The 17,226-nt window shown below is 40.4% G+C and overlaps 1 protein-coding gene across 3 annotated transcripts in view; it reads right to left on the minus strand.

Moving 5' to 3' along the window:
* Positions 1 to 5,571: 5,571 nt before the first annotated feature.
* The window catches only part of ATXN7L1 (ataxin 7 like 1), a 117,854-nt gene continuing 106,199 nt past the window's right edge, over positions 5,572 to 17,226 (minus strand). For 2 of the 3 annotated variants that reach the window (XM_044280178.1, XM_044280180.1), the window contains 5 exons: positions 16,062 to 16,254; positions 14,982 to 15,103; positions 12,662 to 13,592; positions 9,586 to 9,660; positions 5,572 to 8,478 (listed from right to left, as the gene is read on the minus strand). In XM_044280178.1, coding sequence (XP_044136113.1) covers positions 8,437 to 8,478; positions 9,586 to 9,660; positions 12,662 to 13,592; positions 14,982 to 15,103; positions 16,062 to 16,254 — 1,363 coding nt within the window. In that variant the 3' untranslated portion in view covers positions 5,572 to 8,436. The remainder of the gene's footprint in view (positions 8,479 to 9,585; positions 9,661 to 12,661; positions 13,593 to 14,981; positions 15,104 to 16,061; positions 16,255 to 17,226) is intronic. The other variant, XM_044280179.1, reaches the window with a different exon arrangement.

Below are 17,226 nucleotides of genomic sequence, written 5' to 3' on the forward strand. Positions count from 1 at the left end.
CACTGAAAAAAAAATACCCCAGCGTTTCTAATTTTAGTTTTTTTAATTACAGCTCCAGTCCAGCTTAACAGTCCATAAAAAAGTATTTTTTTCTTCCATTATTTTTTTATACAAACATCAGTGTGAAATCCTCTACATAATTACCCATTATCGAGGAAACTTCAAGTACATTGAAATCAAAATATCTAAATCAAAATAGATTTGCTCAGCAATATTCCTTACTTTGCTTGCTTGCCCTGATGTCTCAACTATCAGAATGAATGTCGTTTTTTCAGTCATACCAACTAACCAGCACATATTTTCACTGTTTTAGTACTGCATGACCAATAAATCAAGACTTTTTTTCATAAAAAAAAAATTCCTTAAATATTAGAAGAGATTATTATTTTTCTCAACTATATCTTTGCTAAGTGGGACTGGTGGAAAAAAAAAAAAAAAGAAGCTTATAAGGCCTTTGGGAAACAGACCATCTAACATCTATTACTATCCATCCCTCCTTAATGGAAATTAACCCTGTCAGTACTGGAGAGAATATTAAAGGGGGTATCCAGGGTTAGAAAAACATGGCTACTTTCTTCCAAAAACAAGACCACTGCTCTCCATGGGTTGTGTCTGGTACTGAAGCTCTGCTCAATGGGGCAGAGCTGGAATACCAAACATATCCTGTGGAATTGGTGCTGTTTTTGAATGAAAGTAGTTGGACAACCCCTTTAAAATGTCCCCACCAATGAGAAGGTTAAGGCATTTGTGTTTCTGGTGTTCTATATATGTAAATGCTAAACTGAGGCTCCCATTGTATTCATGGGACCCTGAGAAACTGCCAACCTCCCCTTAAAGCAAGAGTGAGATAAGTGATGATTTGATCTAATTCCTGTCACCTATTCACTCCACTCAAGTATTTTATGCATGGAATGAGTTACATCAAATACTACGTAAAAAGTGCAAAACATAGAAAGGAAATAGTGTTACAAAGTATGTCTATAAAAGCCACTAAACAGAATGGTTTGGGCATGCTTTCTTTAAATGTATTCTGGAAAAGCTTTGTAGTTTGCTATAGCAGGAAACACATGATATTTCTTACAAATTTTTTATTTATTTTTTGTATTCTGTGCAACAACAGATCCAAAAACCCAGGGCACAACAGCTCTTCAAGACCCACAGTAATGTGAGTTTGGTTAAAGTGTCATGGCTGAGACAGCACACCAAAATAGGTGTATAATAATTAAAAAAAAAAAAGTTTCCTCAGATTTTTAAAGAGCCAGCTATAATAGAATCCGCTGTATAAACTATTTCTACAAAGGTTGATCAGTACTATGTACATGTTATAGTAATAAAAAAAAAAAGAAGGCAAACAAGTTGTCACGCTTTATGGCTAAAAGGCCTATGCACGGCAGATGTGTGGCAGACTCTGAGCTCCTATTGCTGGGAATGGATTTCCAATTTTATTATAAACACATTCACCATCAGAGCAAATTTTGCTCTTCCAACAGAAGGGATAATGGTCAGGAAATTAAAATGACGTCAATAATACTTACTGTAACTTCCTTTTCTGCTAATATGAGTGATAAAATAATCAATGCCAGATATACATACATTTATTGTGATGATATACAGAGCTGTCAGCATGATCACCATATTACAAATAACACCCTGCCACAATTTACTGACAAAATGGCCTGCAACCTCCAGAATCCTATTTCTACAGGAATATTATGTATTGTAAATTTTTATACCACATTTCATCATCCTGGTTAAATCTCATTAAGGCTACATGCACACAACCGTTTTAGTCCGCTTTTTTGCGGCTCGGATGCCGCAATGGGGCCACATCCGTTGCTCCTTTCCGTGGTCTGCAAAAAAAATAATAATAACCTGTCCTATTCTTGTCCGTTTTGCGGACAAGAATAGGCAGTTATATTAATGGCTGTCCGTGCCGTTCAACACGGACGCTATACGTGTTTTGCGGATCACAAAACACACAACGCTCGTGTGCATGTAGCTTAACTAGAATAAAGTGCTGTATAAGATTTCATCACTTAACACTATAGCAGAAGCCTTTTTGGAGTGTTGCAATGAAGAGGTCAGCAGAAGTGGCTTGTGGCCTTGTAACCACACAGAGATCAGGTACTAAAAGAACCACACTGTATGACCTACATCAGGCATCCTCAAACTGCGGCCCTCCAGCTGTTGTAAAACTCCAACTCCCACAATGCCCTGCTGTAGGCTGATACCTGTAGGCTGTTCGGGCATGCTGGGAGTTGTAGTTTTGCAACTGCTGGACGGCCGCAGTTTGAGGATGCCTGGTCTACATGACTGAAGAGAACAGTGCACTTCTGCAGATTTAGATATACTTTTCTACTCCTAGGAAATAATCATTGCCTATATCCCTGTGCACAAAGAACTGTGAATGTAAGATGCATTTTGACCAACAATATGGCTTGTTATGGTGGTCACTAATCGGTTAAACAAGAGCATCTATATATATTTTAAAAAATGACATTCCACAGGAGCTTTGTAAGCTATAGTCAGCTGCTTTGAGCCAATCTGCATTGGACGGAGTGTTTTCAGGAATGGGGATTGTTTGATTTTTTTTTCAATTAAATGACAGGTTACAGCCCCCCATTTTTTGGAATGTTTTTACACCCTCGTGTTATAATTACTATGTAAGAGGTGTATCTATTATGTAAATGTTTGTCACATTGCTAATGGATCTAGTGAAAGGCCCTCCTGTGTTTGCTTGATATCAGGTAAGGCCAAGTTCACATCACTATTTAGCTTTCCGTTTTTCTTTTTTTAAGATCCGTCGGAAGCACAGAAAAGCAAAAAAAAAAAAAAATGCAACAAAAAAAAAAAACAGATCCCTTATGGTAAGGGTAATATCACACTAGCGTTTTTCTTTTCCGGCATTGAGTTCCGTCCTAGGGACAGGACTCAATACCGGAAAAGAACTGATCAGTTTTCTCCTAATGCATTCTGAATGGAGAGTAATCCGTTCAGGATGCATCAGGATGTCTTCAGTTCAGTCTTTTTTACTTTTCAGGACGGAGATAATACCGCAGCATGCTGCGGTTTTATCTCCGGCCAAAAAAACTGAACACTTGCCTGAATTACATTTTTTTATTAGTGCCAGATCCGACATTCAAATTGCCACATTGACGGATCCAGTCCAGGCAACAGAACTGCCTGCCGGAATCAAACAACGCAAGTGTGAAAGTACCCTAAGCATTAGTTCTGATCAGTTTGCATCAGTCTGTGTCACTTCCATCAGAGATCCATTATTTTTGATGGGGAAAAAAAAAAAAGTACATCTTGCAGGACCTTTTCTCCCTTAAAAAAAACAAAAAACGAATCTTCGAAGGATGGTTACACAAATGGATGCAAATTGATCTTTAAAATAGCGGATCCTTTAAAAAAAAATAAAAAAAATCAGAACAGAAAGCTAAACAGTGATGTGAACCCAGCGTGACTTACCGTATTTTTGTTTCACCCTCCTTGTGCAAATTTACTTGCAGAAAGTGCGTCAATTTCTTAAACTCTTGAGAAATATTGTAAAATAGCACAACAATCCTCAATACCAGGAACTGAAACACTCTTCACATTTCGATATTCACAGTGACTATTACATATGTATGGTGGAACAGTGACATCTCAGTGCATAGTTGCCTCTTCCATATGATATTAATGGATATTGTATTATTTAAGGAGTTGCAGACCACTATGACAGTAAAACGTTAAAGTGGACTTAACATTGTTTAAAGTGTTTTATTAAAAAAAGAAAGGACAGATTACATCTGTAAGAACATTCTTATTAATGTCCCCAAAGCAGGGTATGTCCTTTTAACCTCTACCACCCCATGGATGGGCTACCAGCTGAGGGGCAGTAAAGTGAGCAAACACTTAGCTGTTGTGCATAGGAAATGTCTCAGTTACAGGCTATTCTTTATCATCAAGAGCTCGCCTAGCGATTCATCCAGTCCTCACTTGCAGTATTTAATTTGCTTGTAAACAGTATGTCTATCACTAACCTCTTGGTTTATTGTGCCCATAAGTGCACCAACCCTGTAACAGCGCTCACCTTGTAATCTGCTGACTGCAATACAGAATAATAGGAAGTATGGCTGCGTACTTGCCGCATGATGGTATATGGATAGTAAATTTGCCTAATATCAATGGTATATAGGTTGTTTTATAAGACAACAAGATGGTCCGTAAACAATCCCACAGAGTCTAGTTTCTGGAAGCTGAAACCAACATTTTACAGAAAGATATGTTGGCTTGTGCAAGCGTGCAGCCATATCCACCATCATTCCACAAGGCACAGTGTTCTATTTTAGTAATAATATCAAGCTAAAGACATTCTGTAAATGGCCGGCTTATTCGCCTATGATTTTATGGTAGAAAAGAAATGAAATAAGGGTACAAAGATGGCACAATACCTTCCCAGGTCATATATGCCATTGGAAGGCATATAAAGCAAGGTTACATGTATTGCTTCAACATCTGCAGTACGTGAATTTTGGCCAGTCTTATTTTGAGGCATAGGTGCTATACGGAGATGTCTAGTAATATGTACTGTTCTTCTGCTTGACCCTTCTAGAATGGCAGAGATTAGCCATCTGCTCTGAGACACTAACCCCCAGTTCCGATATCACTACGTTTAAATAAATTCCGTGTTTTAGGAAGAAGTAGGCTTTTGAAAGGAGGAATGTAAAGCAGCAAAGGAAGAGGCAAGATTTTCAATTCAAATCCTCAGTTTCTGAACACAAGAAAGGGAAAAATAAATAAATACGTAAATGACCATTTGCAGGATCATTACAATCTTAAACAAAAACTGTGCAAAAATAACAAAGATATGTACACATTATTTTCATCCTTAGAAATATACAACATAATTCATATAAAAAAAATATAAACATTGCTTTGACGTTCCTAATTTTCATTATGTAATCTCAGTCAATTATCTCAGCAAAACATAAATTATTATAAAATTAACACTAAATAACAAAACGTCCTTAGCATCCCTAATGTTTTTCCCCTGAACAATCTTCGCACTGGTTCATAATTGCTTTTACACATTACAGGTTCGGTATGAAGCAGTATGGGGAAAACAAGCAAACCTCATTTTCTGTAGTTTGATGTAAAATAAGCCAAAGTATTAAGTGCACTTTTAACACTGTAGAGACAGAAGAGTTTGGTATGACTGTACCCTTTAGACACAGGGATAATACGTTTTTGGGGTAAACAGGACAATGCATATGATAAAACAGATGACAGTCCACAGTTAATTTCATAGTTAGTTTGACACAATATTAATTACGTGAATATTTAGTCCAACCCTTGATGTGAATCTGAATTGTACATTGAAACAAGTATGTATGGGCCTTGGCCCACCAGGAAAGGACATATCAACTCACAGCACTTCAGAAGACAGTTGGGGTTGTGCAGCGATTTATATTGATGACCTACCCTCAGGATAGGTCATCGATATCTGATCAGCGGGGGTCCGACACCTGTCACTGCCGCCAATCAGCTGTTTGAAGAGGAGGCGGCGCTTCCTGTTCATTACACTGCACTTCATCCTGGAAGTACTTGCTCCATTCATTGAGCGCCACCTCCTCGTCAAACAGCTGATCGGCGGGGGTGCCGTGTATCAATATAAATCACTGCACAACCCCTTTAAAAGCTGTCTAGGCACGAGCTCATAGCCAAATACCCTAGGTCAGGGATGGCCAACCTGATGCTCTCCAGCTGTTGCAAAACTACAACTCCCAGCATGCCTAAACTGCCTACAGCTATCAGCCTACAGAAGGGCATGGTGGGAGTTGTAGTTTTACAACAGCTGTAGAGCCACAGGTTGGCCATCCCGCCCTAGGTTAAGCAGTACAAAACATGATATGGAAGCTCCTTCTATTAATACAGACAATTCAATTGCTTTATTTTACCAAGTATTTAATATTCATACCTGCTAGATTTACTATTCCTAGCATATTTCATGTGGCCACTGCATGATCAATGAAAACGTTAGGTTAGGTATAGAGTGCACAGCTTACTATAGCAAGGTATATTATTGGCTTCATAGATCCTTTTACACATACTGATGATCTGACAGAGTATTGGAATTGAAGCAGACGTTCCCGATCAGATCATCGGCAGAGATGAGGGCTGTATTTACATGCAGCAATCACCTCAGTGATCGATAAAGCGAACGTTTGTCCCAGAAAATAGTTGTTCCTGCGTAGCGGATCGTCGTTTAGACAATTTGATGCAGAGGGACAATGATTTTTGGTGCTGCCTGAATGGCAGGATCACCTGATGAACAAGCGTTTGCTCATTCATTAGGCGATTGCTGCACCTTTTACACTGGCAGATTATTGGGAACAAGCGTTTATACAAACGCTCTTCCCGTTATATTCTAACAGATCATTGGTCTGTGTAAAAGGACCCTTAGTGTGGGACGCATGTCAAACGTCAGAATCATAAAATAGATGGTGTCCACTAGGATTGCTGTGACCCAAAGCATGATTTCTGTTGTACTGTTCTGAATTAAGTTGTCCTACAACTGACATTTATCCCCTATCCACAGGATCGCTGATGGCCCCAACCATCACTAGAATTAGAGTCCTGTACCCGTTCCTTCTCCCTGCAGTCGTTTGAATGGAGAAGTGGTCGAAAATGAGCCCTGCTGCTCCATTCAATATATGTGGGCTGACAGAGACAGTAAAGCACTGTACTTGACTGTTTTCATCAATCACAAGCATACTCTGTTCCTTTCAAATACCTCCTGACTTCTGTCACCTAGTGAGGAGGAACAGGGTCTTAGGACTCCAGTAGATATGTGATAAATGTCCTTGAAAGGGGTTTTCTGGCTATTGTAGACCTAGCTTCCGGATAGCTCTTCAATATCTGATCAGTGTGGACCAAACTCCTGACACCCCCACTGATCAGCTGTTTGAAGAGGTTGCAGCTCTCTAATGAGCGCTGCAGCCTCATCACAGTCAACCAAACAAAGCGCTGTACATTGTATAGCTGCTATGCTTGGTACTGAAGCCCAGACCCATTCACATTCAAGTAGGCTATGTGACCTATGAACAGTATGTCACTGGCCTAGAAAGAGGCTGCGGCGCTCAAACCTCTTCAAACAGCTGATTAGCGGGGTTTCCGGGATTTGGACCCCCAATCAATCAGATATTGATGACGTATCCTGAGCATAGCTCATCAATATAGGAGTCCCAGAAACCACTTTAATCCACAAACATAAATTTAATCCGATACATAAAGTGATGATTGGAGCCACTGTTTACTATCCAACTGCTGATTAGGTTTCTTGAGGTGCTATATTTCTATTTAGTATATTCAGCATATTATTATTAAACTACAGGATGGGGAACGTAGAACCATTCCCTTCCTTACTACGGGCTGGAGGACCAGGGCCTACATTTGAAGATTCACTAGAACGATTGTTTTGGTATTGCCACCAGATCACTGTCCGCTCACTTTTCTTTCACACCTGTATAACCATTGTAGCATGATAACAGAGTTTGTGTTACAAACGTGGTCAGTTTCCATCATTAAAGTTGCTGTTTCTCTGGAAATGACCATCGATATGGAAGATGTTCTGCAAGTGAATGTTCCACAAGTTTACTGTTTTGTTGCTATTGATATTATAGCTCAGGCCACCATTTAGTAATACCCTTAAAAACTAAACTGATGCATACATTTGTAATTTTTTTATTTTTCTTGCTTTTTGCAAAGTTTGCTTTATCCAAGGAACTGGTAACCAGAAACTGAGGAAGACTTCATCAAATGAAGAAGGCTGGCTCACAATTGTCTCTTGGATCCCAGAACACACTATAATGTGAATAACATTGTGTAACAGAACATCTCCCATTACAAATTAAGCTGCTACACATTACACCGCTGTGTATTCTGGTAATACATGTACAACCTTTCCAAACAAATGGACCTCACGCATCAGATATCAGTGACAATCCACATGGCTTTTCTTCAACGTATTAGTTTGGATTCATTTATGATTATATCATCAAGTGCCATATTTTCTCAGCTGCGGTAACTTTTTTAAATGGAATTGAAAGAAATGACTTGTATTGGGAAAGAAAAGAGGAAACATAAATACGTACAGACATTGCTGATGTGACCTTTTTACTGTCAGAAGTTGGGGAAGAGGAAGAAAGGGTTTCAAGGCAGATTTTGCTTTTCTCCTAAAATACCTTTGAGATCGAGAAGGATTTCTACAGGAAAAGTAATACACAAACTAAGTGACAAAGCAAAAACACCCAGTTTGGTTCTGTAAACTTTAGACTAACACATCTCCGTCATGTAGTTATGAAAGGCGACATTGTCCCTGCCCACTGCAAGTGAAAAGCTTAATGGGCGGCTGCTGAGATCTCAGAGTAATCGTCCAATTATCTCCCAGTGTCATGGAAGTGTTCTTATTCTGCCGGCACGATTCGAAGTCTTCTTAAAAACAAAGAGATGCACATTGTTACAAGCATGCTGCACCACAATCATGAATTTCTCCATCAAGATTAAAATGGTTGTCACATTCAGGTTCATGAAGAATATAAGGACATGCTTTGGTCCTCTCTCCCTGTCCATTGATGTGAGCCCACTGTGTCACTCTACAACTTGAGGTTACTGACAATCTATCTCCCTCTGAGTGGTACGAGATCATTGCACTTATCAAAACCTTGCACTGAACGATTCATATTCATGAACTCCTACGACTTTATTAAAGGGGTTTTCCAGGATATCTAATGGGTGGAGGTCCAACACCTGGGACCCTCACCATCAGTTGTTTGAGAAGGCCTTCTCTCAGCTCACCAAGCACAGCATCGTCCATTGTATAGTGGCTGTGCTTGGTATTGCAGCTCAGGTCCATTCACTTCAATGGGGGTGAGCTGCGCCTAGGCCAGTGATAGGCAAACTGCGGCTCTCCAGCTGTTGCCAAACTACAACTCCCACCATGCCCTGCTGTAGGCTGAAAGCTGTAGGCAGTCTTTGCATGCTGGGAGTTGTAGTTATGCAACAGCTGGAGAGCCGCAGTTTCCTATCACTGGCCTAGGCCATGTGACGTCACATGGCCTAGACCAGGCATCCTCAAACTGCGGCCCTCCAGCTGTTGCAAAACTACAACTCCCAGCATGCCCGAACAGCCTACAGGTATCAGCCTACAGCAGGGCATTGTGGGAGTTGTAGTTTTACAACAGCTGGAGGGCCGCAGTTTGAGGATGCCTGGCCTAGACAAAGCTGCGAGATGGTCATGGTGCTACTGTGAGCGCTGGGGCCTTCTCAAACAGCTGATCGGTGGGGGTCTTGGGTCCAGAGGAAAACCCTTTTAATATAAACTTAATTGCCTCACAATTTGAGAAGTCCTGCTCTAAAGACTCCCAGGCTCACACATGCACAATGATTAGACATCATCACCTATATACAGCAACGTAGGCTGCATGCTTTATCTGGGAGTTTGTACTTCGGTTTTTATATCTGTAATCTGAATATCATTGTTAAACCTGAATTATGTATTATATATAAACTGAGAAATCCGAAGTCAACCTATTTACTTACTTGCTTGTTGTGTACAGGATTTGATGTACTTGAAGGAGTAGATTGTGACAAAGCTACACTGCTACTTTTCCCCATCTGGTAAAATATGTAATATAAAGTAGAAAATATATTAGTGATAGAAATATGTTATTTGGCAGTATGCTGAATCAGTATTTGTAAGCCAGAACCAGGAGTATAATGGAATGATTTGTACATTTTCTTATGTTCTGGACCCATTCCTATGGCTTACAAATACTGCCAAAAATGCTGACCAAAAAAGTGCCTTGTGAAAGTGACCTAATACATGATTCAACTGTGTCAATATGCTTCATGGGACCCCGTTCACACATTGCATTTACAGTGTGACCAAAAGTTTTGAGACGGAGGCAAATTTTGGTTTTCACAATGCTTGTTGTTAGATCTTTTTGTCAGATTATTTTTATGGTATACTGAAGTACAGATAAGCATTTCATATACCGTAAGTTTTTTTTTTTTTAACTTTTATTGCCAAATACATCAACTTTATACAAAATAAATCAATATGTACAGTGCTAATCCTTCATTTTCAAGACTTCTGCAATTAGCCCTGGCATGCTGGATATCCGCTTCAGGGCCAAATCCTGACTGATGACAGCCCATTCTTGTGTTTTTGTTTGTCCGTCTGCTTTTTGAGGATTGACCATAGGTTCTCAATGGGATTAAGATCTGGGAAGTTTCCTGGCCATGGACCCAAAATGTCAATGTTTTATTCACCGAGCCACTTCGTTACCACTTTTACCTTGTGACATGGTGCTTTATCAAGCTGGAAATACATTGTTCATCATCAAATTGTTCCTGGACTGTTGGGAGAAGTTTGAGGATGTTCTGATACCATTCTTTATTCATGCCAGTGTTCTCAGGTAAAATTGGGAGTGATCCCACTCTGCCGGATGAGAAGCAACCCCACAAATTAAAGGTCTCAGGATGCTTTACTGTTGTCATGGCACAGGGTTAATTGTAGCACTCGCTTTTTCTTCTCCAGTTAAAGGGGAGCTGAACCCAGACATAACCCGTTCTTCACCCCTCAAGCTCCTCTGAGTGGAGCATCAGAGCACTTCATGCGATGCAGAGCAAGGGCTGTTTGTTCTTTACACTGCTGGGTGGAGGCTTCCACCTAGCAGTGTTCCTGGTGACGTCACTGGCACTAATAGGCAGACTTTAGTGCTGCCCTAAGGCTGTTTGGCAGACCGCACATTAGTGCCGGTGACATCAGCTCTTTGACGAGACCTTGTATGAGCGCTGCCTTCTCTCTTCACTGTTTACCTGCTCCCCGTCACCCCTGCAGCAGTGAGTAGGTCTAATTACAACTCCGCCATCCCCACTAACTTCAATGGAGTCAGCCCTCGCTGATCTGATATTAATAAAAAAAAACACCCCTTTAATTTTCATGGCGAGGAAGGACTATGCAATTAATTGCAATTCATCTGATCACTCTTCATAACAATCTAGAGTTAATGCAAATTGTCACCATATAAAAACTGAAGCAGCAAACATTGTGAAAACCAAAATTTGTGTCAGCCTCAAAACACTTAGCCATGACTGTACAAGCAGTTTTGTTGGTGTTATTTTATATTTCTTACATTTAAGAAAACACACAAAAAACATCACAAAAAGCCAGAAAGTAAAATGCATTGTAATGTAATGGTTGCACAGGAAAAATTTTTTATATCAAAATGCCTTGTGAACCAGGTTAAAGAAACTTTTTTGTGGCTAATCAGAGACAAAAAAAAAAACTTAAGGGCTTTTCCCACAATACAAACCTATGGCTACAGAATATTTCTGTTAGTCCCATAAAGAATGAATGCAGCAACAGTACCCATGTTCAATTCAGCACTTCTTCACACTAGGAAGTGGACCCCATGATTAGTGGGGGGTCCAAGCAGTCGGACCCTCACCAATCAGATACTTATCTCCTATCCCTGGGAAACCTCTTTAAAGGGATTGTCCCATTACAACTTATCCCGTATTCATATAGGGGATAAACGTGTGATGGGGGCGGGGGTAGGAAGTTGACCACTGGGGCCCCTGCCAGCCATCAGAATGGGGGCCATGTTCCCCTGTTTCAATGGAGTGGCTGACACACATTTGAATCCGCAGCTCTATTCAGCTCTATGTGACTGCCCACGATCGACGAGCACAAGCAATCAGCTGTCTCTAGCGGCCCCATAGAGTTGAATAGAGCAGCAGTTGTCCATTCAAATGAGGAAATATGTGTTCCTGTTCTTGTGATCAGTAGGGACCCAGCGGTCAGACCCCCACTGATCAGACACGTATTCCCTATCCTGTGGAAAGGAGATGTTATTGCAATGGGACAACCCCTTTAATAAGATCTACCGTGAGTTACACGGTAATAACCTGGGCCAAGGGGAGGTCTCACTTTCACAGATACTGCAGGTTCTTCCAGATGCACGATAGAATGCTTTTAGCCTTTTTAAATAGACAGAAGGGTCTTTTACACAGGGCTATTATCACTCGAATGATCGTTTGTGCCAACATTCGATAATTTATTTGTTTGCCATTTATCGCCACTTCTGTGAAGACATAAGAATTATTGTTTGTCGGCAGCACAGCCCCTCGTGACCAGTGGACAGCTGCTTGTAACAGAAATGAACAGTCGTATGAAGATCGCAGGTTGTGAATAGTTATTCATACAGGAACATTCATTCTTGATCATCTCCATGTGTAAAAGAACCTTAAACAAGTGGCGATCAACATGTAATTGGCACTCTTTTCAGGCAATTTATCTGCCCATGTAAAAGATCAGCAAACAATTTCATATCATCCGCCTGCTACAGAAACATAACTATTATTTACAGTAATAGAAATTAACTTGTACAAGTTTCCTCCTGTATCCTACATGACTCAAAATAACCAGATCATTAAAAAAAAATTATAATAAATGTTCTTCTTGTAACTGGTTCTGTAGATGTAATGACTAATGTCAGAGCAGCTTATAACTGGATGATGCATCAGATGAACACAATGTAGATATGGAACCAGGTTTAGCTTTACAGAAAGAAGCCATGCCCAACCCCTAATAACTGTTCCATCAACTTACCTGTCGAGACATAGAGCTATTTGGGGGATCTGGCACAGAAGAGATAAGGTTGGTGGTGCTCTTTTTGTGAACACTGTTCATACCAGGCATTTTAGTGATTTTACAGGCCTTACTGCTTGCACTAGAGTTTTTACGCTTTTTCCCCTCAGATTTGTCAAAGGGAAGAGGCAGCGAGGACACTGCATTGTGCACTGCCAATGTGTGCTCCCCAGGATGGTGCACCAGAGAAGACACTGACAGGCTAGAGTCAATACTGCTAACAACCATGCTCATGTGTTTTATGGAGTCCGTTGAGCTACCAGACAAAGAAGTCCTTACTGGGGATTCCAGTTTGGCACTAATTGGGCTTGTTCCATTGTTTGCATTGTGCACAGACACATTATTATAGGAAGAAGTTGCCTGATAAGAGTTTATTGTAGCACTAGAGTTCAAAACGCAGTTTTTCTTGTGGGACCCTGAAAACGTAGACGAGGAGGACGTCTGTAAAGGTAAAGAGGAGGAAGAGGTGGAAGAAGGCGTCTGAGGCTTTTTCTTTTTGTTACTTGAAGGCTCGTCGCTCCGTGAAGACAGGTCTTTTGCTTTTGAAGATTTCCCAGGTTTGGATTTTGGTGGCTTGTGTGATGGTGAGGGACTGGTGGTCAGTACAGAGGAAACAGCAGAAGGGGCTTTAAAAGTAGAGTCCATAATATTCAAAGATGGTGCAACATGGGGGAACACAGTGGTGTGTGATGTAACAGAGTTTGTGTCCGATGTTGAGACAAAGGACGCATTCGATAATATAATCGAGGATGTGGTTCTGGAGTTGGTGGGAGGGGAGGGTAGGTATACAGAACTTGGACTGCTGAATGGCTGCAGAACTGATGCAGGAAATGAGCTGCTGATATGTGGTGCTGGAGGAGGCATAGGACTATCTGCGGCTGGAGGAATTTTTCTTGAGTGATTAAAGAAAAAAAAAAATCAATAAACAGTTATACTATTGCTACAAAGTCTTCTATATGGACAATACAGTGTCAATGATCATACTTATAAACAAGGTATTTCTGCATGCGCTAGCATAAATGAAACTTATATGCAACTAAGCGCATACTGTTTTCTCATCTTTCCCTACAATTAAATTCAGTATTTACATTTGTTTTCAATTGTGTCACAATTAAAGCATACCTAGCACTAAAAAAATCCCCCAAAATTCCAGGCAGCTGGCTCTTTTTCCTTCCCTCTGCTGAATGGGCAAGCTTTTATGGCGGTATGTCAAAGCAATGCCATGGGGTCTTAGCCAATAAAATATATTCCCCCTCTGCTTTCTCCCTCACAATATGCAGGTCTTCTATTTATTCCATTACACTAGTCATAGTTTTAAGGGCATGCTTATAGAATGCCTGCAGGGATGAAAAAAGGAACTCCAGGATGTTGACAGGTCATGAAGATGCCATTACCCCATATAAGATATACTGCAAAGTTTCATATACTGCCATGTGCTACCAATTTATAAACAAAAAAATAGTAAAAATTGTTATGCTAAACCAATTGAAATTGGTAAAAGTCTCCAAAGCTGATGAGCTACTCCTTTAAAAGCATAAACATAATAATTACAGTATCTTTCGCCCTATAAAGGCGTACTCCCCCCCCCCCCCGTCCCCAGGGGGGAAAACGCCCATTATGGAAACGCTCACTAGTACAGTAGGACCAGGGAGCGGTGAATACAGTGCTCCCTGTGCTGGCTCTGTACTCACCATTCCCTGGTCTTGACCTGCACACAGCGCAAGGACATAGACATGCTTTGGGACCTCATGCTGTGCGACATCAGGTCACAGCACAGCGTGGCAGGAAGAGTGCTCTGATCTGAAGTCTGATTGGGGGTTTGAGCTGTGATCTAATTAGCATTGGGAGTCTGGTCTCAGTTCTGTTGGAGGGGTTTAATTAACATTGGGGGGGTCTGATGTGAGGTAAGATTAACATTAAGGTTCTGAGTAGAGGTCTTATTAACATTGGGAGTCTGATCTGAGGTCTGATGAAAAATGTTTATTTTTTTCTTATTTTCCTGCTCTAAAACCTAGGTGCGTCTTATGGGCAGATGCATCTTATAGAGCGAAAAATACAGTATATGGAATGCAAATGGACCGCTACTCAGCAACTGCAACAGTGTGCATCAGCATTTGCCAAAATGTAGCACGCAAAATGATAGACACAGCAGATTCTTATACATGTGGGACTATTTCTGTAATGTATTTTTACGTTACAATGTTAATCACATTTGCATTAAATATTTCCCTTTATAATTTCATTCGAAATTTCTCAAAAAAAGACAAGACCTAAAACTTACTTCCACATTTGTGAATTCAAGTGTTTCTCCACCATGGAATTTAATGCAAACCGAAAGCGATCCCACCGTCTATCAAACACATAGTACCCTCTTCCCATCAAACGGCTTCCAAATGAGCAAAACTGAAATCCAAGCGCAATAAACAAATTATGTTACTGAATAGTTCGAACATGCAGCGTGCAAAGCTCCATGGAGAATACATGTGTACCCGAGTGATTTTCAGGGTGACTTTGTGGTGATTTGGTGTTGCTTTCTGCCAGGTTCTTACTAAACGCATGCATGCTTTTCTATTTCCAATGTGAAATGTATAGATTGCAAATTTGTGTATTATCAAATAATCAGGGACAAAAACATTTAAGTCCCTAAACCAAATAACTGTTGGTGACAGTGACCAGATGCAGCAATGGGACTGGGTTATTACATCCCTATGCACCACAAAGTGGTATAGCGATTAGTAGGGCCAGGCCTGATGAATTAGACAATGGATATGCAAATGACTGCATCATTCTGTTCCCACATTTTGTCCCACATCAGGATGCAAAGGATGAAAAAAAGTCTCATGTTACCTTGGGAAGATTCTTTTAACCTGATCTCCCCCTTGAGTGCTTATTGCATATAAACCTTGGAAAAGGTAGTTTGATCTACACTGGAAAACCAGACATACCAAGCCTCATATATTATGTTAGGTTTGATATTCTGGGGTTGGTCTGAATATAAGGAATGCTATGAGATTTGTGAAAATTAAAAGGTGGTAAACTATCTCTAGTCCTAAGGCTAGTTGCACACTGTTGGAGGTTCATTGTATCCGGCACAGCTGGAAAGGGCCTGAACACCTCCAGTCCCCTATGACTACAATGGGACACGGTGGGGATCCGGTATTAGAGCAGGGATTCAGCCAGACAAAATTGCAGTAGTTTTTGTCCAGACAAATCCTTGCACTAATGCTGGAAACAGGCCATATCCCATTAAAGTCAATGGGCTCAAGCCATACTGTAGGCTGTTCCAGAACATTCACCGCTAGCATGAAACTAGTGTAAAACAAGACTTCTTATACTGTATGTATAAGAATAGACTACATACCGCAAGAGGTTTAGGGTGATGTCCAGAGTAGTAACAGTCTAATTTTTCTGTCTCTTCAACACCTTCAATTTCCCCTTCATCGCTTGAAAGCCGACTGGCCAGATCCCCCGATGCAAGATTTACAGTGGGCTCTGGCACAAAAGCACTGTGGTTTGATGAACTTGAGCTATTTACGCTGTTTGCAGAAGATGGTCTGGAGGAATGGAAATTGTATAAAATATTAGCTGCGGTGTGCCAGAACATACTGTATTATGACGCTAGGTTTCAGGTTATTTCAATAAACACAGTGACGTGATAATTGATTTTACTTGAATTTACTTCAATCAATGAAATACAAAACAAACATAATGGGGGAGATACATCAACACTGGCATTCTCATACGCCAGTCTTGATACCCTGTGCACCGGAGTAAGACACACCTAATTTATCAAGAGGCAGTTCCCCTTAATAAAGTGTACGCCAGTTCCTGGCATCAGTTATAGTAAATCCGGCAGGCCCCGATAGGCATCGGCACAAATCCGGATGTCCCTCAATATTCCTTTTTCATTTTTTTACTAACTGCATTTCCAGAGACTTGACCGTTTTTTTTTTTGTGTGAAACAGGTGGTACTTTCTAAAGGCAGCCTTTTATTATTGCATACAATTTAGTGGGAAGTTGGGAAAGAATCCCACAATTCTGCCATAGTTTTATGGGTTTCATTTTTACGGCATTCCATATACAGTAAAACTGGGCTGTTAGCTCAAGTCGGTGAGTCAGTATGATTACAGCGATACCAAATTTATATAGTTTTTCTTGTGTTTTAATACAAAAAAAGAATAATTTTTTGGTCTTTGAACTGCCATATTTTGACCCGCATAACATTTTTATATTTACATCTATGGATCTGTGTGGGGGCTCATATTGTGCACAACAATCTGGAAGCAGCGATACTAGTGATTCTTATTTTTATTTTTAATAGGGATAAAGGGGAGTGATTATATATATTTTTTAAATCACTTTTTTTACACTTATTTTAAGTCCCCCGCTGGACTTGAACATGCAACTGTCTGATCGCTTCTCCCATAGACTGCAATGATTCATCATTGCAGCCTATGGGAGATTAACTATGTTCCATAGCAACCGAATGGTTCCCTCGAAACAGGTAAGCAGTTTGGTTCTTGGAA

This window comes from Bufo gargarizans, chromosome 2 (assembly GCF_014858855.1).
Source record: "Bufo gargarizans isolate SCDJY-AF-19 chromosome 2, ASM1485885v1, whole genome shotgun sequence".
NCBI classification, from domain to species: domain Eukaryota; kingdom Metazoa; phylum Chordata; class Amphibia; order Anura; family Bufonidae; genus Bufo; species Bufo gargarizans.